Here is a 22,734-nt window from a genome sequence, read left to right as displayed (position 1 = left end):
ATGTGTTTATCTTTATTCTATGAATGTGTTTTTTTGTACATCATCAGATGAAATGCAAACATTGACTGTTGCTGCATACCGACACTGCAGTCAGGTCCTTACATTTGTTGCCTACATACGCAATTTTGTAAATAGGTATAGAATTACTTGGAGGAATACTCTTATCCAGGGGACAAGCTTATTGCTTATTTAATATGGGCATTCATTTTGAACTGCTGTAAAATCTCTAAGAAGAAAGGTACAACAAACAAAATCACTGAATATTACCTGAAGCCCATCAGAAAGATTTAAATTAATCCAACATCAATGGGGTATTAAAGTTACTTCAAGATGAGTATTTGTTTGCCGTACATTTGAGCAATTGCAAACAAAATATCTAAACTTAAAGGTGCAATTATCATTCTACTAGATTAAGAAAGTTATTTCAAAAGGGGTTCGTTACAGGAAAAAAAGACAAATAAGAAAAGGCGAATAAGACTAAAAAGGTTGTGTAAAGTGTTGCCAGATAACAGTTTCCAGTACAGATGTTACTCTGATAAAATTCTAAGATTTTTTTTTTTTTCCCTTCATTTTTTTTGATGTAACCAGAACAGAAGAAATACAGTTTATATTTCTTATAACTTGGATCAGAATTAGATTTGCTTACGTTTAAACTGGGGTATCAGGCCTTTGCTGTTAGTCCACTGCAGCTCAAAAATGTAAAAACAGATGAGATACTCCAGGTCCATCAGAACAAACACCAGAGAGTTCAGCTGATCCGCCAGCCAAAAGTCTGCGAACTCCACCCGATGAAACGGTGCTGTGAACACACGAAACTGAAAAACAAGAGTGGAGAGATGGAAGATGAAAAAAGAGAAATGGATAAAAGCACCGACGCAACAGGAGATGCAATAAATAGTAATCAAAAGGTCGGTTGACCTTGACCTCATTGCCAAAAACATTACCTCAAATGCCATTTTGAAATCACACTCGAGTTGTGTAAGCCAATTAAAAAAAAAAGGTGTGCAATTGTTGTCTGAGTTAATACATGCAAAGCAATGAACATCCCCAATCAATATTCTGTGACATACAAAGGGATAAAACCTCCAGTCTACCTTATCGGGGTGCCACAGGACACCCTAATGAGTCACGCTTTCTGTGCATAAATTTGTTCATTTGTATGATACTAATTATTGTTGCACGACAAAAACACATGAAACAACCAGGCATTATGTCCCCTGCATCTCCGGTTTCTATGGTAGTGCTACTCTGACTCTGGCAGGAGCTCAGTTATTGACCACGCTTTGTAAAGTGATACAACACTGCATGGCTCTTTCCATTCACCCCCCCCCAGGCCACATCTGACATTCAGAAGGGACTGTAAGCATTTCTCTGTGCCCACTCTCCCTCCCTGCAAATGTCAGTGAATATCGATCTCTTTTTGTTGCTGTGTTTTTACATGTATCAGCTCATTGCATACTTCTCTTCACCTGTCAATCAAAATCAGTATTGATCGAATGGTCATCTCACACAAATCCACTCTGAGCATGTCTCAAGGCTAAGCCTGCTTTTCTCATGGAGTCAGGTTTTCATTTCGTGAGCAAACACTGGTAATCCAGGTGCTGGCTCTGCAGTTTGTCCAATAAGAAAGTCTTTCTGTCCTATCTGATGTTTGGTGCCAGAGGAAATTAAGACATCTTAACAGCATGGACCTAAAGAAAATAACGTGTTAGCTCAGATTGCTTGTGATATTAAAAACCTTCCTGGAATATCACATATTGCTAAGCGCACCATAGTGCATGTTTGACATTTATGACAAATCTAGAGATCATATCTCCTCAATTTTTTTAGAAGGCTGTTATGAATGTAGAGGACGACTCAAGTGGAGGAGGACGGAGGGAGCAGGAACATGAGGACGATTCTGCAGCTCCTGGGGGAGTGGCAGTGAGGAAACCGGGAGGAGGAAGACTGAGGGGGAGGAGGAAGGGGAAGGGAAGGGACACAGGAGCTCAGGGCATCAGCATACTGATAGATCTATGCCTGTAATGATTGCACAGTCACAGCCTCCACCTCCCCTGAGACGAGCTGCATTCTATTATCCCTCAACCCTCTGCCCTGTGTGTCTTACACACACACACACACACACACACACACACACACACACACACACACACACACACACACACACACACACACACACACACACACACACACACACACACACACACACGCCCGTGCACGGACGCGCACGGACGCGCACACACACACACACACACACACACACACACACACACACACACTCACACACACACACACACACACACACACGCTTTCTGGCTTAGACAAAGAACAGAGTAAAATAGGACTGTTTTGTTAACATGAAAACGCAGATGGATATCTGAATTGTGCTTGCATTCATTGTGTAAGATGTGTGCCAACGCATGCAGGTCCTGCGCACACACAAACTCATACACACACATCAGTAGCAGTACAACACAGTAAACTAAATACACAGCGGTGAAAAACAACCTCATGTATATTTGATAGTTCTTTGTCTTTAGTTGAAGATCCAGGATTCAGGGTCATAATACTGAAATAATGCAGGTGGATAGAAGAAACATTGACTCTTTTTCAAATAGTTCCTTAACCTTAATTCAACTATCACTTTACCTGAATTTCCTTTGTCTTCCCAAGCAGGTATGAGGTTATTAGAGGTATTATGACATTTATTAAAGGAATAATCATTTTTATACTTTCACACCTGAGGTTGTATGATTTGTTCTGAAATGAGGACGGAATTAGATTAATAGTAAATTTTGTGTGTGAATTAAATTACTGTTCCTCAAATTGTCTACATGTGAAAACCAATCAGTAAAGATCATTACTGTCTGCTCAGACTCAAATATGGGGTGAAGACTAGTTTTAAATATTAAAGGGTAGGTACAAAGAGCGAGCTTTTCTGAGATATTGCATTTTCATAAGCAGATGAAATGTGAAGATAAAATATCAATGACTTTCAACAACTAAAACCTACTCAGATGGCTGTTGCGTTATAGTAATCATTTGAAAGTTCTAATTAAAACAGCACAGGTGTCCCAGTAAAATCGCATTAACAACATCGCAGTGATCTTGACCTTTAAACAAAAATAACTCATCCATCTATTGCACTAAGAAAGAAATTATAATGGATCTCACTTTCGCTGTGCAAGGGCATGAAAAAAAGACAGGATGAGTATACATATAGTACAGGATCTTAATATTAAATCCAGCATTTAAACGGTAAACCGACCCTTATGGTATTCATAGTCTACAAACCAAGTGGATATCTAAAACCATCTCTCTCTCTCATATACTTTTTAGTTGTTTTCGGTTAAACACATTAAGCATGTACTAATGGAGTTACAGACAATTTGAAAATAACAGTTTACATTTCCAACTGAAACAGCGAATGTACAAAAGAAATAGCTTTGAGTTTTTGACCAACCAGCAGTTTAAGAAGCCAGAATCGAGATTTGTAGTAGCAAGTCTTGAAGGGGTTGATGAGGAAGAGCACCATGAAGCCATAAAGGATGAGAGGGTTAATCTGCATGGGGAGGTAGGTGTACTCTGAATAGAGACAGGAGAGGATGCTGAGGCACCACAGCACGCCCAGGAAACCAGCAACCTGGTGAGAGAGGAGGAGAGAACATCAGAACCTGGCATGAGAGGAAAACTTAAGTGACACACCAAAATCAACAAGGTCATCAGAATAATGAAGCGCACAGTGATGGACTGTTTGGTAATTTCAAGGTAGAAATAACACCCTATGGACATGAGGAGGGCATTACTGAAAGAAATCTTATGCTGCATAGTAATGCAGTCCTTGAATCTGGATTATCCGTGTGAGCTAACAACCTAATTCAATTCAACTGCATAATTTAAAAATGCACGATGTATAAATCTGTAGGAAAAAAACAGTTTTTCCTTCATTTCCAGAGGTTGCAAGCAGCAGAAACCATTGTGCTTGTCTCACCTCAAACAGGTGTTGATGTGAGAGGTTGTTGCGGGGATTGATCTCGAAGATGAGGACATGGTTGACTCCAGCCTGCCTCCACCCATACGTGTTGATGCCCAACAGGAAGAGGAACTGGATCAATAGGAAGCCTCCTCGATAGATTCGCACCAGAGGCCACATGTTTTCATAGCGGATAAACACAGCACCTGATAAAACCACAAACGTTCAATGAGTGTAGCTCATTATTTCTCCTCAACCCGTCAGACACGAGACAAAAAAAACAAACCAAAAAACATTTTTGAATTAAAGCTTTCAAGTGTCTTACCAGTGAGAACGGAGGCGATAGCAAGAATGACAAAGAAGCCACAGTAGAGGCCCACTCGAAAGGTTGTCCAGGCCAAAGCAGGCTGAACCGAGAAGAAAGAATCAAAGTATGTTTCTTTGATTTATGTCTTATTTTCTGTGATTCTACATTCAAGGAATCACAATAAAGTAAAAAAATAAAAATAAAAAAATGTATGAAAATACATACAGAAATAGAACAGAAAGTTAAATAAATATGATAAAGATGAATTGAACTTGTGAGATAACCTGCAGTGAACAACTGAAAGTGTAACAGGTACCATGTTTGTAGGCAAATATACAAGGAGCTAATAACATTTTTTGTTAGCTATAGTTTAAAGCACACATCAACAAAATGTATTTTATCATTCATTTGTGTGTTTATTCCTTAGGAAGTCCCATGTTAATATAAGACACTGTTAAATGAGATAGATACACGTTATCTCCTGCAATATAAACTATTCAGCATGTGGTGCGATGCGTTGACGACCGATGGTTAATCCTCCATTCCCCTGGAACAATCGTCCTCTGACTATATGTAGATATTCACTCATTTTGTGACCTCTGATGAAAAACAGCACACGCCGTAGCAGTGTGGCTTCTTTCTCTCTGTTACTGGTAAGTAAATTTAGTATGCATGTGCATACAGGGAAAACTGAGCGCTCACACATCACACAATTTGAGTCAAACATGACAGTAATTAATGCTGTAATTACGGTAGCTGTAGCATCGGAGAGTAAAGTGCCACGAGCCTCGATTATTTCTGAAAGATATCCTCCCTGTTCAACATGGGAAAGGCACTTATAAAATCAATACTAAAGGCTCCAATGGGTTCTTCTCTTCCTGTCTTAATCTATTTCTCACATGACACAGCTCGCACTTTTTGTTTTCATTATGTGTTCACTATTGACAAAGTACACAATGTTATGTGAATAAATGCAAAAATGATCCCTGATGGGAAATTAACAGGCTGATGAGGATGTTCTACTCACAGAAAAAAATACATAACAGAGAATATGCAACTTTCTCCATAAGCTTGCATCCTTCTTATCCCATGAAAAGAAAATTCTGCTGGAGGTAGTAATAAGTCTGATTTGTGAGATATGAGGAATAACGCAGATATCCATGTTTCTAATGGATTTCCAATGAAATCAGCTGCTCTTCTGACCTGAGCTGCCCCCAGTGGAGGAACTCTCAACCTCTTCATGGCCTTCTGACGATCTCCTCCCTCCAGCTCAGTGGTCACCAGGGTCTAAACACAAGAAAATGATTTACTTACACACGTTGTTTTTGTTTTACACAGCTTGGTTTTTATTATAGTGTGATTCTGTTTGCGTGAATACGAGTAGGCACCTCTGTCTCGGAGATGAGCTGCGTGATTTTCTTGCAAGTGTAAAAAGGCGCCACCTCCACATGAGCCACACGCCAGTCGGCCCCGCGAGCGGTGTCCAGGATCTTGTCATGTTTCTTCAGGATCTTACGGAAGCCAGTGAAGTTCAGGTTCTGCAGGAGACATCAGAGAAACTGCAGTTCAACATCTTGATCGGAGGAATATAACGGTTGTAAATAAACAGCTGCCAAAGCGTCAAGCACAATGCGTGAGTGAGGCGTGATGAGAACCTGGTAGTTCTGGAGCAGAATGAGGCTGAGGTAGAACTCGCTGAAGGCTAACTTCAGGTCCTTGATGTTGTGGTGTTTGCAGCGCTCTTCCTGTGACAGGTGGAACATTGTTTTGCGTTTCCGCAAGCCGGGAGGAGCGTTGCTCTCCCGCTGAGCATCCAGCGACGACTGCAGCTCATTCTGCAGAGTGGCAGACCTTCTCTGGGCTTCAGCCAGCTTTTCTAGAGGAACAAAGGAGATACAAGTGCGTCTAAGTGATTTCCCTTCATAGAGCACTCACTGGAATATAAAACCTCCGAGTGCTAAGGACATTTCAATCCTTTAAAGCTTGTGCAAAGCATCCAAAGATCCCATTTACGCATCATATAATATGTTGAAGCATATTTTAGCTTAAAAAGTATTTTCTTGCTGTATTTCTTTATGACACTGTCTACAAGCGAAGAGCAGCACTTTGTCACTAGTTCATACAATATTTACCAAAAACTGTCCTAATTGTGACTTACTGAAAATTGGGCAAATTGATTTTACACAGCACTACTGAAGCCTTCAATTATTATTGTGCTCATTCAAAAACTACCGCGAGTAAGGTATTGTGTATTGCAGAATTTGTTGCTTGTACAGCAAAGTTATAAGATATACACTAACCATAGTGGGAGCTGTAAATAAAATAGACTGATAATTTTTTTTAACTAGCATTTTCAAATTGAAATCATTATTATTTTTTACTTTTTCTCTTTCAAAGGAATTTTAAGTGACTGCCTCAGGTTGATACGACTGATCTTGGAAGAGAGCAAGGGTTTCTATAATGAGAAGCAAGTAGCTCCAGAGGATGAGCATTTAAAAAAGTCCTCTCCTCTTCTTGAGTTCCAGGAAGCAGAGGGATGGAGACTGACGGGCTGAACTGACATGTAAATGGTGCTGACTGAGGAACCATTATCTGGGTCAAAGATAGGTTAATACACCCGGAGAAACAGAATGAGAGAGGAGGAGGGAATCACCCAGGGTCTATGCAGTAACCGGCATTTCATTACCTTCTGCTGCAGTTCTGCCGACTTTGTTGGCAGAGATTAGCTCCATTCTCCTGCTGATCCATTTGCCCATTCTAATCAGTGGTCATCTCTGTTCAGTCAAGTAACAATAAACCCAGCGCTTAGTTTGTTCTCTGTCCTGCTGTTTAGTGGGAATCTCTCATTCAGACGAGTTAAAATTAAATTCACAGCTTGCCAGTTGGAATCTGAATGCCAAACTACCACATGAGCAGCAGATTTTATTTCATTCTACAAGTCTTTGGACTAATGAACCTGTTTAGTCGTTTCTTTGGCGTCTAACTCAGTCACAATGTAATAATTTGTTGATTTTGATAACTGATTAATCATGAATATAAAGCACTGGGTTTTAGGCTCTATTAGTACAAGCAATTTGAAATAACTTTTCTTTATGTGTTTTTATGTGAAATTTTAGCTTTTTACTCAGAGGAAATGACTTCTTCAAGGAGAAACCCCAAAATGCTCAAGCACTATCATTTCCCACTAGGACCATAAGCCTGATAACACCAGATCTGATTTGGTTTGAACCACCTCCCCTCGCATGGCAGTCCAGGAACTTGATCTATTCTTATCAGGCTAAACTGAGGAAAGCAGCTATTGTGGCGCTGAAGGTTCACTGGTGACTTTCACACTTCGCTGCTTGAACACACCTTGACACACATTCTCCAGATGTCACACTGACTGCCTCACGGGGATGCCACAGCTCTTCTTTGACATCTAAATTCATAAAGATCCTCCGTATGTCATAACAATGCTCGACTGAACACATGACGAGGTGTGGAAAAAGTCAAGACCCCGGACTGACGGCTGCAAAAAAGATTTAGATGAAAACTGAGTGCAGTGGCACGATAGACGACATGGCTGGACAGTTCATCTGTGTGGACCCGGTGAACCTTAAAAAAACATTTGGGGGATACATTTTCACTGTTATGGGTTAATTCAAGTTTCATGGCATACTTGTTCTTCCTCCTCAGGCCCCAGAAACAAACTGCAGTGCAATGCAGCAGAATGGCTTTGAAAGGTCAAGCACCCCTTTCAAAGAGAGATATAGAGGAGGAGAGCCATGAGGCGGCTTACATAAAGTCAGCACACCATTTATCTCTATCTTTCCTGCGCTCTAACAATCTGACCGACTTCTTTAAAATCACTCGCACGCACGCACGCACGCACGCACGCACGCACGCGCACACAGCTAAATGAATTACTGCGATATTGCTTCAGTTTATTAATACAGTTCCTCTCACTTCACTCCCATCAAATTATTGCACAGTAACTGTTTCTGTTATCTAATCTAAACCTGCATCCCTTATTAGACTTTGGTTTTATATATCAATATCATTAGGACTTGAAGTGTGACAGAAGTAATGAAATACCTGAATAGAATGTGTTGATTTTCAGCAGCTCTTTCTCGCATGTCTGGAAAAACCTCTCCTCAAACTTAGCGTAGTATCTCTTCACCGTGTCATCGTCTGTGACTGGAGAAAAGAGGAAAGGAAAGAGAATTAGTCATAGAACATGTTCACAATTTAACTCTGAATTGTTTCAAGAGGCACAGACAAATAAATCCATGTCAAAGCTTATTGTGAACTATAGTCAACTGAGGAAAATCATGTGTCTCCATATAAACACACCAGGCTGTAGGGTCAAAATCAATCAAAGCCAAACAGTCAAAGAGATTAACAATGTTCAGAAACATGCATTTGAGATTAATTGTTGTCTTGGAATGACCCATAGAATGTAATAGAGTGTAAAAGTGTGTCTGTGTCTGTGTGTTTCCTGTGATGGGGACTTGTCCAAGCTGTGTGACCAGCTGGGATCAGTTTCAGTGTTCAATGAAACTAAGATGGAAAAAGCAGCATTGGCAATGGAACTCTGCTTTTTCAAATATTGCCTATTTACTGTAGTTTAGGGCTAAATTCATTTTAGTGCTGATAAACTGTAATATTACAGCTTGCAGGCAGTTCTTACTGATTCATTCATTGGTTGGTGCACACAACAAATGAGCATGTATGTGATGGTGACTCACTCCACATCGAAACCCAAAAATAGAGGAAGACAAGGAAAACAACAATTCTGAATCTGATTATGTTTGAAGTCATTTTCTATCAGTGTGACCAACACTAAGGAACAATCTGTTTCCAAAAATGTATGCATATTCCTTTAAGGTTCATGTACACCATCCAAACAGACGTCCATTCAGTGTTACAATTAGATCAGCAGCCTCCTCCTGTCTCTCTTCTGTCTGACGAAACCCTGCATGCCTTTTTCAGGACCAGTCAATTCAATCAGCATTGATGCACTGTCTCAAATGAAACTCTGCCTCATTCACAGCATGTTACCTAACACCTGACCGAGCTCAAAATGTAGCCATTGGCCACTAACTGCCTGGACACACTGACGGAGACACAGTGAGACTCTCAGCCGCGTGCACACAAATACTGACAATAAACTGATCACTGCAGCTCAGCAAAATGTAGAAATTAATTTATCATTAAAAAAGTAATGATACAATAAGCAGAAAAGGACAGTTTATTTCACAAAGTCGTATTTCTTAAAACATTGTTTTTTTGTTGATTTATTCAAAGTACCAAATCATAGTTGTTCTTTAAATATTTGCTATTTTATTAAGTAAGCCCGGGCTGCAAAAACTGGTAGATGGAGAAACTCTCGACACAGTAATAGGAAATAGACGCCTCAGGCAACAGCCAGTCAATACACTGCTCCACTGACACACACACACACACACACACACACACACACACACACACACACACACACACACACACACACACACACACACACACACACACACACACACACACACACGTGTGTAGTAGGGGGCTATGAAAACAATAATGAATAGGTGAGAAAACGTTCGATAGTGGCTTTAAGGTCAAACAGCTTTTCAACTGAAAAACGTTGATTGATCGTTCATTAAAGTGTGGTATGATGACGAAAACACAGGATGGCTGAGATTATATTATCAAGAGACAAATCCAATATAACATATAGAAGGAAAAATCATACCCATCCAGAGCAAGTTCATCATCTAAGTAACTACAGCTGATTTGACTTCATGGCGACAGATGTAGTTCGAAGACAAACTGACATTATTGTGTTTAAATGGAAAATGTTTAAAGGGACTGACACAAAAACAACACTGCTGTTGTTACAGATTGTAGTACAGTTTTACACTCCAAGTATACTGAATCCGAGAATACTGAATCCAAAATGTGTTTTTGCCTGGAACATGTATAAAACATCAAATGATTGGTCGCAGCTATAAAATGTTCTGAAGTTTGTGTTACTGACAAGGTGACTGACATTTGATTTACAGGTATGAAGAAACAAAAACTTGATATAAGGATCCTCCTACTGTGAGAAAGGAAGATCTAAAAAATGAGGGGAGTAGTTTATGAAGCAACCATGCGGAGGAAAACACTAAACCCACTGAAACACCATCTTAAGTTATACAGAGACCATACAGGAGACAGAAAAAGAAGCAGATAGATTTCTATTTGCCCCACAGTTCAGCTGCAGTCACAACTCTTTCAGCTTTACAACCATACTCAGTCACCTCAGCACATGTGGGCCACCAGTCCGAGGGGCTCATGACTGCTGATAAACAGATAAACAGATGGCTGGAAGGAGGGAGGCATGCCTGAACTGCTGACTGCTTGTCCAGCCAGCTTGAGCAGGTTAGCTGAATGACTGAGTACCTGCCTGGCCAGAGTGCTGTGACACAAAGACTAACGGTCCATTGCACTCCTTCAGTTTGACCTGCCAGCGAAGAGTTAACTGAGCAGTAATGTAATTCAAAGTAAAAGGTTATCCTGCTAATGAACACTTTGTATAGGAGGAAGGACATGAAGTGAGAAGACAAGGGCCTCAGGTAGTGAACTGTGAATAAGGCTTAAACCCTCAGAATAAATTTAATACAAATCAACGAGGTGGTAAAATTGTATGAACAAGTATGTCTTCATAAGAAGTAACTTATTAATATTGTGAACCCTGGAAAAATCCCCTTGAATGAGCTCAATTACCAGATCACAGTGATATTTTCTTAAATCTCATATTGCATTTCATACTGAATAACAGCAGCATCACATGTAATCCAGACAAAAATGACAGGAACATTAGCCTTCCACTTTTTAAAATATTATTATAGATCTGGGATGGACAACCAAATTGCTTGAAACCAATCTCACTGGATCAAAACTCACGCATGTTTAAATTTCTAGCTGAATATATATTTAGATTTGCAACATTTAAGAAATAATTGAAATTGATGTTTGTTTTTTGTTTTTTTACAAATGTCTTTTTTCTTGGGGGGGGGGGGGGGGGGGGGGGGCATGTTGCCCATCGCCCGTGTCTATTTTACATAGTTATGTACTGAGTTCAATGTCCAGAGAGTTTTTGGGTAAAAATATGAGGGAGTGTCTCAAAAAATTGGAACACAATGATAGAATGTTTTTATCTCACAATTTTATTCCAGTTGTAAATCTGATTCAATATACTTTAGCTTTATCACACATACAATATAGCTTCATGGTAATGGGTGGCACAGTGGAGTAGTGCTTACAGTGCTCACCTCACAATGAGTCCCCGGTTTGGGTCCCTTGTTGAGGGTGTTTATGCTTTTCTGGGTGGTGTTTACCTGTTCTACCTGTGCATGTGAGGATTTTGTCTGAGAGGTTCCTCCTCTTACAGACCAATGACGGGATGTCTCTAATAGTTCTGTGATAGTAAAGTGTGTGTTACTGTCTTCCTGTGTTCGCGCTCCATGAGCCCAACTTAGACAAAACGTTGTAGAAAAGTGGTATAAATGATCAACGGATTGAAGTCATAACAATCAACATTCTGTATTTAACAATATTGCAATTGTACATTTTACAAAAGTTTCGCCCACCTGAACGATGACTAACAGAATGAGTGTGTTGGTGTGAGTGGAGCTGTGCAGCATCAAAGTGCAGCTGTGAGGGCAGTATTCAGATACGAGGGGGGTTATGAAATGCACCCTCACATCTGCCTTTGTTTTCTTCTGACCTGATGTACTGAGTAGCACCTCAATGTAGGCTTGTACTGGCACAGCGAGCAAGCACACGCTTCATGTCGATGCATTTATGGTGCGTATGGCAGGTACACTATCAAGAATAACACCCTGAGTTCGTCTTTGAGTTCGTTTTCACAGCTGCGAATGAAACAGTTGTGTCTTCACAACATCACACTTTAACCAAGGCTTAACCGGGGCTTTAACCAAGATTAGACAGATGAAAATAATTCACACCTCATAGTTACATTGTCTCATCTGCTCCTCATCCACCCATAGTATAAACTGAGCTACACTGCAATGAAACCTAATTATAGGAACACCTTACTTTCATAATCCACTGCAACACATGGTATATCTTTGATTGAATCAGAGGTGTCAGTGTTCATGTAAATCTGTCAGTGCCTCTGTCAGCTGAACAGTATGAGTTCTCATTATCTCTTGCCGAGGTGGATGATAATAGAGGTGGCTCTCTGGAGTCCAACAGCTTTCACTGACTGTAAAAGAAAGTTTGGACACCAAGGACCAAGGACAGCTTAAACAATATGACAAGACAAAGAAGCTGTGACACCCTACTCAGCATCGTCTTCATTTTCCGTCCCATCTGGGGTCACCGCATCCTCCCCCTGCTGCGTTGCTCTAACTTATTGCTTATTTTGTTGATTTTCTACACAAATGCTATAATCAACTCTGAAGCACCTGTCGTGTACTGACTTGCCTCGCAGACTCTTTCATCTTACAGATTTACTTCAGTATATTGGATCTAACTAAGAGACGGCAGAGCTTGCGCATGCAGAAGATGTAGGAGAATGAGCACTGCAGTAGTGATTAACCGGCATGCTCCTGGAGGGCTTTGAGGCGATAGCCTCTGTGTGCATGTGTGTGCATGTGTGTCTATTTAGACTGTGTGTCTTGTGCAGCACTTCACTGCAGTCATGAAGACACTGAATGATAATATACTTTTCGCTCAAAGAACTGTCTTTTCATCGAGGACATTTAGGCAGTAACAAACATGTTTACATGTCTGATTGAGTAGCACAGAGAATTTATAGCCGAGCTTCTCATTTTGTTCACAGCATAACTGCTATTTATCAAGGATCTAATTTATGTAAAGCTACAAGAACTCAATATTGAGTGATTCGATTTAAGAACATTTAACAGCTATAAGTTACAGCAATGAGAAGAGGGACTGCAGCATTACAGCACAGATTTTGTTTTCTCAACCATAAACCAGACAATAAATCACAGATTCAAGTACAAGTACAAATATATTTATATTCATAAATGTATTTATATTCATTCACTTTTAATAGTCGACCACAAGAAAAGAGAGGTTTGTGGTTCTATGGTTTTGCTGATCTTAGAAAATGTGTTTCTGTCACAGAATATTAACTGTGTGGCATTCTTTTTTTTTTTCCAAGCTTACACAACCAGAAGCGATGGTGCACTTGATTTATGGATTAATAAGTGAATTAATAACTACATGGTAGAATGAATGAACATTTGCTACTGAGCACTCAGGCCAACAGCGAAATCCAAAACAAGCTGCATTTGCCCTTTTTTGAGGGGCATTTCTGTGTTCAGGATAATGAGACACACTTGTGTACAAAATGCTATGACAACAGCAGATCCAGTCCAGTATGTTGCCTTCATTGTGTTGATTCAGTTCTTTCAGACAAAGAATTGTGCTTGTAGCTAGAAAAACAACTCTTGACCGACAGTATTCCCAGGACAGTTTGTAGTAGGCAGCCCCCTCTCCACACTAACCCCTTCTTCTGTAGATTGTATAAATAAATGATGAGACAGCTTCCCCAGACCCCAACACTCACCCCGAAACCCTGCACACACAAACACACACATACATGCACACAAAGACACATGCATGAATATACACATACAAACCCCACCCCCAACTTCTTATATTCCCATACAAGCATTCTGTGGCCCCATAAAACCAGCATAATAAATGCTTCATGGTGACCTTCTGTTGACCATTAGAGGGATGTGGAGAGAACAACAACCAACACAAACACATGCATGTCATAACTTCACACCATTAACCTACTTTTTGGTATTTTTTATATATACAGTATTAGAGCATCAGACTTTTCATTTGCTACGACAACGCACTTTAATTTTGTCTCACTTGATCACTAGTTCATTTTTGACCAATACAAAAGATGGAAATGCACGAGTGAATGCATAGGAATAATTTGTTTTACATTTGGAGCTTAAAAATCATCTATCAGAGCATTGGAGGCCAGAGAAAAGGGAGAAGACATTCTAGACAACAATCCTCTGAAACAAAAATAAATACCTAGAGTCAAGTATCTAGATACACAGAGACATTCACAGATTATATGCCCCTTTGTTTTAAGCTCCATTTGTCCCCTATAATGACACCACATTGTGCAATATAAACTATGTTCTGACGGCATTATCTTCAGGGGAGCTGCGGAAGCCATTACATTATGATTGTTTCTGTGCTAGCAGCACTCTTATCTCCTCTTTGCAAGAAAACAGGTATAAATCACAAAGAAAAGAAAAAGACAAACTGAGCTATAAAAGAAGATGAGATTGACTTAACTCTGCGACAATAATAATCGAGAGAGAGAAAAAGAGTGAGTGTAGAGAGGCAATTGTAACCTCCTCCAGCTTTGGACTTTAAGGAAGGAAACACAACACTAATTCCAGCCAGACACCCCCTTCCTCCATCTCGCCTTTTTTCTCACTTATTCCCATTCAGCCCTCCAGCCACAATTAATTCCACCAATCATCTCTCTCATCGAGGCCAGGGGAACATTAAGAATGCACACTCACTGGGCTAGTCTGCCAGCCTGGGAGGACCGGAGGCAGGATGAGGAACTACTGTAGCTCCCGATCTATTGTGTACTATTTATACAGCCAGACTGCAAGCTAAGCAGCTCCTAAAGACAGATTCCTTCCAGTACCGAGTGTGATATTTAGGAGAGAAGCACATTCAACGTATTCAGAGAAGTGTTAATATCTCTGACAGTGATCGAGAGAACAAGACGAAGTGAGGGGCACAAGTGATGAGTAACTCAGCAGTCGCCAAGTGAATTCTTGATGAGGGTAAGAAGAAAAAAAGCAAGATGCCAGATGGGGTGTGAGATGATCCTAGGAACCGGAGGGAAAAGACACAACATCCAAATACACTGGAGAATGATGTGACGTGATACCACCGAGGGAGGAAGAAATAGAGAAAGTCTAAGTGAAGGAGGAAATTGAGGAAGAAACAACAAAAGGAAAGCGAAAGACTGAAATCTGAGAAGGGACAAAAATGCATACAGCATCACTCACAAGAAAGTATTCTGTACATGTAGGTTTTAAAGTTTCACACATATCCTCGCTTATTTGAAAGGTTTTATTTTCACTCCATAATATAACATTATCTGTAGACATGCTGGAAGATGTAATATTTTCAGAGACTTCCTAGTCTCATGGATCTGTCCAAGGTACTGAAATTAAACAAAAAAATGCTTTACAATCGATGATCTCCACAGACAACATTTACACATGGGGCAGCATCACATTGTGTCTTATTGTCTATCTGACACAGAACCAAGCTATTCAGCCATCTCTACTCTCTTCAGTCAGACTGAGATTACAGAAGGTTGAAATCGATCACAGGAAACCTTTAACGAAAGACAGACTACACTCTGAACTGGTCACCACTCAATCACAGGGCTAACATGAAGAACATAGTTAACCGTCCTCATTCCACCTATGACCTTAAAAAGCACACCAAAAACTCAATATGTATGCTTTTGGATTGTGAAGGAAATCCAGTGTATCCAGAGAAAACCAACTCTAACCCATATGAATGAAAATAACAAGCCAATTGTTCCAGCTGACAAATTAAAATACTTTAATCAAAATCGTCCCACAGTTGCTCTGTTAAATTTTGAAAAAAAAAAAAAAAAAAAAAAGGCCAAAAACAAAGGTTCAGCTCCCGGCATATAGACATGAAGATATTTAATGAGACTGAAATGAGACTGTTTTCAAAGTTGCTTGTTTATTTGGAGGAAAAAAACCTTTTTCAAAGTTATCAAACAAACTCACTAAGTGGGGTTAAAAGGAAACGGGAACGTTTCACTGTGTAGCAATTAAGTGCATCTCTGAAAAAGATACATCCTGATGCAGCAGACTGATGGAAGTCCGCTAACAGGCAAAGTTTCTGTAAACCACATGAAATGGGTCATGTTTACGGTTACACATGCCATTATTGATTTGGACATAATCATTCCAGTAATAGGAAAAATAACAAGAGAAGCAAAAGTACTTATGTATGTGTGAGGAGCGTTTGTGAATAAAGTCTACTCTTTCATTTTCCGTTGCTCCTTTCTTTGGATTGCAGAGCACCGAAATGCACATTTGGGTCAGCATTGTAAAAGTGACATTATCAGAGGAGGGATGAATAGGCATGGGTGGCAGCACAGGGGAGATAGAATCAGAAAAGGTAGAAGGCAGGAGAAGTTACATGCCATCCGGAGGGAAGAAACAGAAACAGGTGCATTCGATGTAACAAACAAGTGGCTGGCAGGACGTGTAAAAGACCAGAGGGCTGATGGAAAAGTTAATTACTGCTGCTCTTATTTCTTTAGAAGCTACTAAAAAAGAAAAAAGGGAAGTCAATATGTGCCTCTTAATCTGAGAATTACTTTCTCCTTTATTCTCTATTTTTATCATTTCCCTCTCTTTTTCAATCTTTTCCTTTTTCTCCGTCTCTTCTCATTTTATAAAGCTGCTCCTGTGAAATCTTATCTACAGCAGTCAGACTCAGGGAAAAGTTTCTCTCTCTCTCTCTCTCTCTCTCTCTCTCTCTCTCTCTCTCTCTCTCTGTCTCCCACTCCACTGCTCCTCTCTTAACTTCACCACACATCTTATGTCCTTTAAGATCCATTTAAAAAAAGAATATTTGGTAAGTCTGCTGTAGAGACACTGAATTAAATGAAGCTTACATTAATCTTTTGGTCTGAGCCACACCATCTGGTCTGACGGTGTTACACCTCATTGAATTCTGTGCCATCTCAGCTTTTTAACAGGATAGTAATTTTTCAACAAAACATTTCTATATACAGGTCTGCCATGGCATGTTAAAATGCAGACTTTATCTCTGGCAGCAGTCCAGTAAAGGATGTGGATAGCTATCAGTGGCTCTGTATGCAAACTCACACACACTAGATTCCTCATACAACATTAATTGAAGCAAATGTAATCTTTAAAGACCAGATCTGATTACAGGGGGCTTTTTCAAAGTGCACCATTACTGGAGTTAGTCTTGAGGGTGAGTGTAGAATACATAATCACTGAAAATCGACAGTATAATTTACACCTTTTAAAAAGCGGATGAAGATGAAGCTGCAGTACGCTTTAACAAAATGAAACAGGACTTTATTGTTATTGTTTCCATGTTATCATTTATTGATACTTGTCCTATTTCACTTCTTATTGAATGCAATTCACATGACCACATTAGCAATTTCAAACGTTGATAAACACACTCCCTCATTAAATCATTTTGTCATAAATGTCACTGATATAGTCCAGCAGGACACCCACATGCCAGCCAAACAATGAGTCACTCTTCCACAAACACTAAAACACCACACTGTGTTAGACTGAAAACAGCATAATAAATTCACACATTAATTACATCTGACACCAAAGGCCACAGTGGTGCTGCAATTTCAGAACGTGTGTGCCTGTATGTGTGATTACTGGGATTTCCTCCATTATCTCCCATTAGAGAACTGGTATCTAACCAGCTCAAGTGCACAGCACACGTGTTTATAGATCAGGGTTTGATATCCATTTCCTCGGACACATCTGGTGTTTGCTTGTTAAAGAATTTAACAGAAAGATTTAACATAAATGGCACAGATGAAATGGGCAGCTGTGGCTCACGTGGGACAAAGGGTTATCGTTTTGTGATTGCCGTTCCTGCTTGTGTATCTGTTACTGAGAAGACACCAATCTGAAATTTGCACCTGATGGAGCAGAAGTAATACAAAACAAAGTACAACACAAAGGTTAAAACTGTTGTATCAGAATGAAAGACCCCAGTATGAACCTGCTGGCTGACGGGCCTTTCTGGTCTTGATTCCTTCTGCTTCCTAGAACTGTCAAAAGACATTTTGGTACCCTTCCACATTTATATGGTATTTCAAACTAGGGTCTTCAGTCAAGAAGCACCTTTAAATATAACATTACTTATTCAATGAGCGTGATTCCGGGGCATTAAGGGCAACAGTTACGTATCCTGAGATAACCTTGAACTCTTCATACCTCTGATACTGTGTCAATAATTCCTGTAAGCCAATCAGTGTTGAGTTGACATGAATATTGTGAACATGCTGGATTCCCAGTAGTTCAAACTAATAAACTCTGTGGGATTAGTTAGGACAGAGTGACATAAGAGAATACTAGAAAGGAGCGGATGATGCAGCTCCAGGTTAGTTTTGCCACAGTAAACTCTTGAGGATGAACACACTTATTTTGAAGTCTTTAAAACAAACACAATGAAACTCAATGAACAATTATATGCATTTATATGAGCCTGAACTTAATATAAAACAAAGGTTATACAAAGCAATATCTAATTAATAAAGTGCCACATATGTGCACAAATGAAGATGGGGACGACTGTGGTGAGAAAGAGCGAGGGGTGGGGGTGGGGGTGGGCGTGGCTGAGAAGGGGGTGGAGGACAGTGAACGTCATCATGGTGGTGTGAATTCACAGCACAAGCCATATCCCGAGGGAACATTGGGTGGCATTTGCTTTGGTTTCTGTAAATGTGTCTTTTGCTATTATATAACTTTTTCTTTATGTATTCCACATCATTTCAGCAATTTATTCATTTCACCAAAAAAACGAATAGTTTTTCTCTTCCACTGACCTTTTACTGCCATTTACTATCTTTTGTCCTGCTCCCAACCTTTCTCCTCTGTTCAACGCTTAAACTAAGTAGACTTCACAGTATGAACAGTCGATGGATCCAGTACGAATCTTCTTGGGGTCACCATCTGATAGCTTAACCCTATTAGTCAGGATTGGTTTACATGGCAATGGATCATCAGGATAACAATAAGGTTTATGTTCTCCATGCAATGTTATGCACACTTGATTTATATTACTCAATGTCTAATCTAAAGAGAAGAGACTGCATCAGAGATGGTTGACTGTGTTGCTGATGTCTTATTTATTATTGCTCTGCTGAATAAAGAAAGAGGACTGGACCCTTTAATCTGTTGTTGTAGCCACTGTCTATGTTTTTGCTACCGTGCTTGTCGGTTCATCACGTTTCCCTCATCCCTTCTTGAGGCAGAAAATATTTTTGTCTCCTATCTCACCTCCCCTTCTTACAGCTTCTCCTCTGACCACCTTTCCTGCTCACTGAGCTTGTTCTACTGATCCATATGCAGCCAAGTGGAAGAACTGAGGGTGGCATCACGGACGCACCGCACTCATACGAAAAATTACATGGACAGGGGCCATGGAAGAAAGCAAGACTGCGCTGTTTGCTGCTGCATTGAATTATATCTGCAGTGAAGAAATGAGACAGGCTATTTTATAAGAAACAAATCATACAGTGAATGCATCACTTTTTTAAAGCAGTGATTTACTTTTCAATAGCGACACAGTGATTTCATAGCAGTGTTCTTACATGACTGACTTTTCATTGATTGTGATAAGTAACTATTAAGTCAAAAAAATGATCTGTCCTACCCAGAAATGGGTATATGATGCTGTTGATACCAGAAAATTACCAGCGCCAGAGCCGCAACTGAATTAACTGGGAACACAAGAGAAATAAACCATCTAAATGTTTTTTTTTCCCATCCAAGCTTTTCAAACAAATCAGTCATCTTTAAAACATGTGATATAATTCCAGCCTGTCGTAGGGCAATTACACTTCAAATAGAATTACATGCATAATTTGTTCAAAACAGAAAATCTCAGCTCGTTTTGATGTGAAAAACTAATTATATGATTCTACAATTTATTTGTCTTGTCTTTAAATTTTCTTAATTTGTATGTACAGTTCTCGTGTATATTGTGTGTGGAAAAAGCTCAGAGTCTGAACAGCAGAGTTTTCAAGACCTTACATCATCTAGATCGACTTCATTGTGATCCAGTTGCCCTGCAATTACACCGAAAACATTCAGAGTGTCATAAGATGGGGGAGTAGGTCTCTGGTCCATCTCGCTGGAGAAATGTGCTAAAAAAATATTACTGGCATTAAAATGTGGGGATGCACACAGCAACAAAGAAGCATGGGCATTTAAATGGAAAATCTAAATTAAGGCAAGGTTCAATCACAAAACGCGGTTAAAATTGCTGCGATGCTTCCAGCATCGCTTATTGAAAATGGCCAGTGCTGATGGATGCAATCAGGAAATTAAGTGTCTCGTATCTGAAGCACTGTCTGGTCTTGATGACCAGGGCAGGCTTCTGTTTTGTTATCGTACATGAAATAAAAAAATAAAAAATAAAATAAAAAAATAACAGCAACATCGTGAATTAAAAAGGCTTGAAAAAAAAGTGATTGAAATAGATATAACAAAGGAATAATCTCGTTTTCGAATAGAAAACAAGACATTTTGCTGCTACTGTCTACATGAAATTCATTCAAATATATATTCAGGAACATTATATGCTGATGATAGTACTGGCAGTGTGAAATTGAAAAAAATAAAAAGCTTTATTCAAATGCTGCACTTGGAGCCAAAATGGCCCTCTGGAGCCCAGTTGCTTTTTGACAGCTATAATGATACACAGTCACGTGGGGTGGAAGAAAATTGCTCTTCCATTTCAGCATCTTGTGTCTGCTTGCACACTTGTACTTGTGTGCACTATAAATGCACCGATAGACTTTCATGCGTTGAGGGAGGGCATGTGTCCTGTCCCATTTTGGAGAGTTGGTTGCCTTGAAGCAACGTTGTCGTTACTGACGTCTCCCTCTTTGCTCCCTGGCTCTTTGCTGGATCCTGTAGCCATTAGCAACCAACTCTGAGAGTTAGCCTCTCCTCTTTCCTGCCAATTGCTTTCACATCACTGTGTGGCTGTGTGCATGCATGTCAATGAGCAGGTGTGTGTGTGTGTGTGTGTGTGTGTGTGCGCGTGTGTGTGTGTGTGTGTGTGTGTGTGTGTGTGTGTGTGTGTGCGTGTGTGTGAAAGTCAGTGATATGGATCTGTGATAGCAACATGATCGAGAGTGTCTGTGCTGATTACCAGAAGAAATGCGACCTCACTTTTTCTCATTTATTCTCAATTTATTTTTGTGTTCAGATAAATGTTCCAGAAAGCACAATGACAGTATACTAAGACAAAGACACATGCACGCACGCACGCACACACATTTCACAGCAGCCATGCGGGACACGATTCTGCACTGCAGAAGTCAACCGTCAGCATAAAATAATCAATCGGTGTTGATTAGGCCTACTCAGTACCTTTGTATTGCATGGCAAGCAACAGACCTTTTTCTGTGTGTCTGGCAATCGATATCACAAACTCTGATTAGGCTGAGCTACACATTTCACTGAGCAGAGGGAAAAAGGCAGTAGGCACCAAGTGATTGTAAAATGAGACTGAATAAAGCATTCAGCTGTGACAGATGGCAAAATAAAACCATATTGTTGGACTTGCTTTCCAAAACACAAAATTAATTGAATGAATGCCCCTAAAAGACATCAAAAGAACATGTCTAAGAGGGAGACCAACAATTATGCCTGTTTCCAGTTCAAAGTATAGCTAATAATAGGAAGAGTTAGAGATTACACAGCTGCATGGTTATTACTTTACAAGAGAAGCAGGGGTTTGGTGTGTTTATAGGACACAATAGTAGAATAACACACTAAAATAGAAGATCTGTACTACTGACAACTTTTAACTTGTAGTTTCTGTATTTTTACAACTAACATCATGTTCCATTCTTCACAGATTTTCATTCACCTTATATTTTCTCTTCATCAAGCCTCATGGAGAAAAAAAAAAGATGTAGAAAATCTTCTCTGGAACTACCAATGCATTTCAAGGATGACAGATGTTAAAAGGCAAAAGCAATGTAAAACATCAAATGAGATGGAACAGGGGCCACATCATGGGGTTACTACTGTGGGTCCCCGAATGACATCTTTGACCCCCAACAGCTCCCAGGGCACCACAACGTAGCAGCTACTGCTCTTAGTGTGTGTAGTTAAGGTTAAGTATGAATAAGATGGGTTAAATGCAGAGAAAGAATTTCCCCAAGGAGATTACTAAAGTATGCTTTCTTCTTTTTTGTTAATATTCTTGCCTCACAGTAAAAGGATCCCCAGTTTGGGTCCAGTAGGGTTTTCAAAGGTCAAAGGTGACTTTAATGGTACCCATAGGTAGATTTTTTGGCAGCAGGACAGAGCACCTGGCAGTACATAAAGATAAAACGCAGGACAGTAAAAAACAGTAGGGACACAGACATACACAGGCACTCACAGGCTCACTGACAGGTCTGTGGATATTGTTCTCGCTTTGTGCATGATGGTTTCCTCCCACGGTCCAAAAATGTATTTGGGGTTAACTGGCCACTAAACTCCCTGTAGGTGTCAAAGTCAAAGTGTCTACCTGTCTCTCTCAAGCCTCAAAATTACATGTAAACCCAGGGCCAGGAAGAATAATAGGAAATGCAACACACTGTTTT

General features: G+C 39.9%; 1 protein-coding gene across 1 annotated transcript in view; it reads right to left on the bottom strand.

Annotated features, from left to right (window-relative positions):
* Positions 1-22,734, bottom strand: part of xpr1a (xenotropic and polytropic retrovirus receptor 1a) — a 64,407-nt gene that overhangs the window by 7,889 nt on the left and 33,784 nt on the right. Inside the window, exons 3-10 of the mRNA XM_080474202.1 lie at positions 8,355-8,456; positions 5,936-6,156; positions 5,669-5,818; positions 5,484-5,567; positions 4,299-4,380; positions 3,992-4,179; positions 3,464-3,643; positions 647-815 (exon numbers count right to left, since the gene is read on the bottom strand). Of these exons, the coding sequence (XP_080330328.1) occupies positions 647-815; positions 3,464-3,643; positions 3,992-4,179; positions 4,299-4,380; positions 5,484-5,567; positions 5,669-5,818; positions 5,936-6,156; positions 8,355-8,456 (1,176 nt within the window). The remainder of the gene's footprint in view (positions 1-646; positions 816-3,463; positions 3,644-3,991; positions 4,180-4,298; positions 4,381-5,483; positions 5,568-5,668; positions 5,819-5,935; positions 6,157-8,354; positions 8,457-22,734) is intronic.

The sequence above is a fragment of the Lipophrys pholis genome (genome assembly GCF_963383615.2).
Source record: "Lipophrys pholis genome assembly, chromosome: 10".
NCBI lineage: Eukaryota > Metazoa > Chordata > Actinopteri > Blenniiformes > Blenniidae > Lipophrys > Lipophrys pholis.
This window is presented reverse-complemented; position numbering and strand designations above follow the sequence as displayed.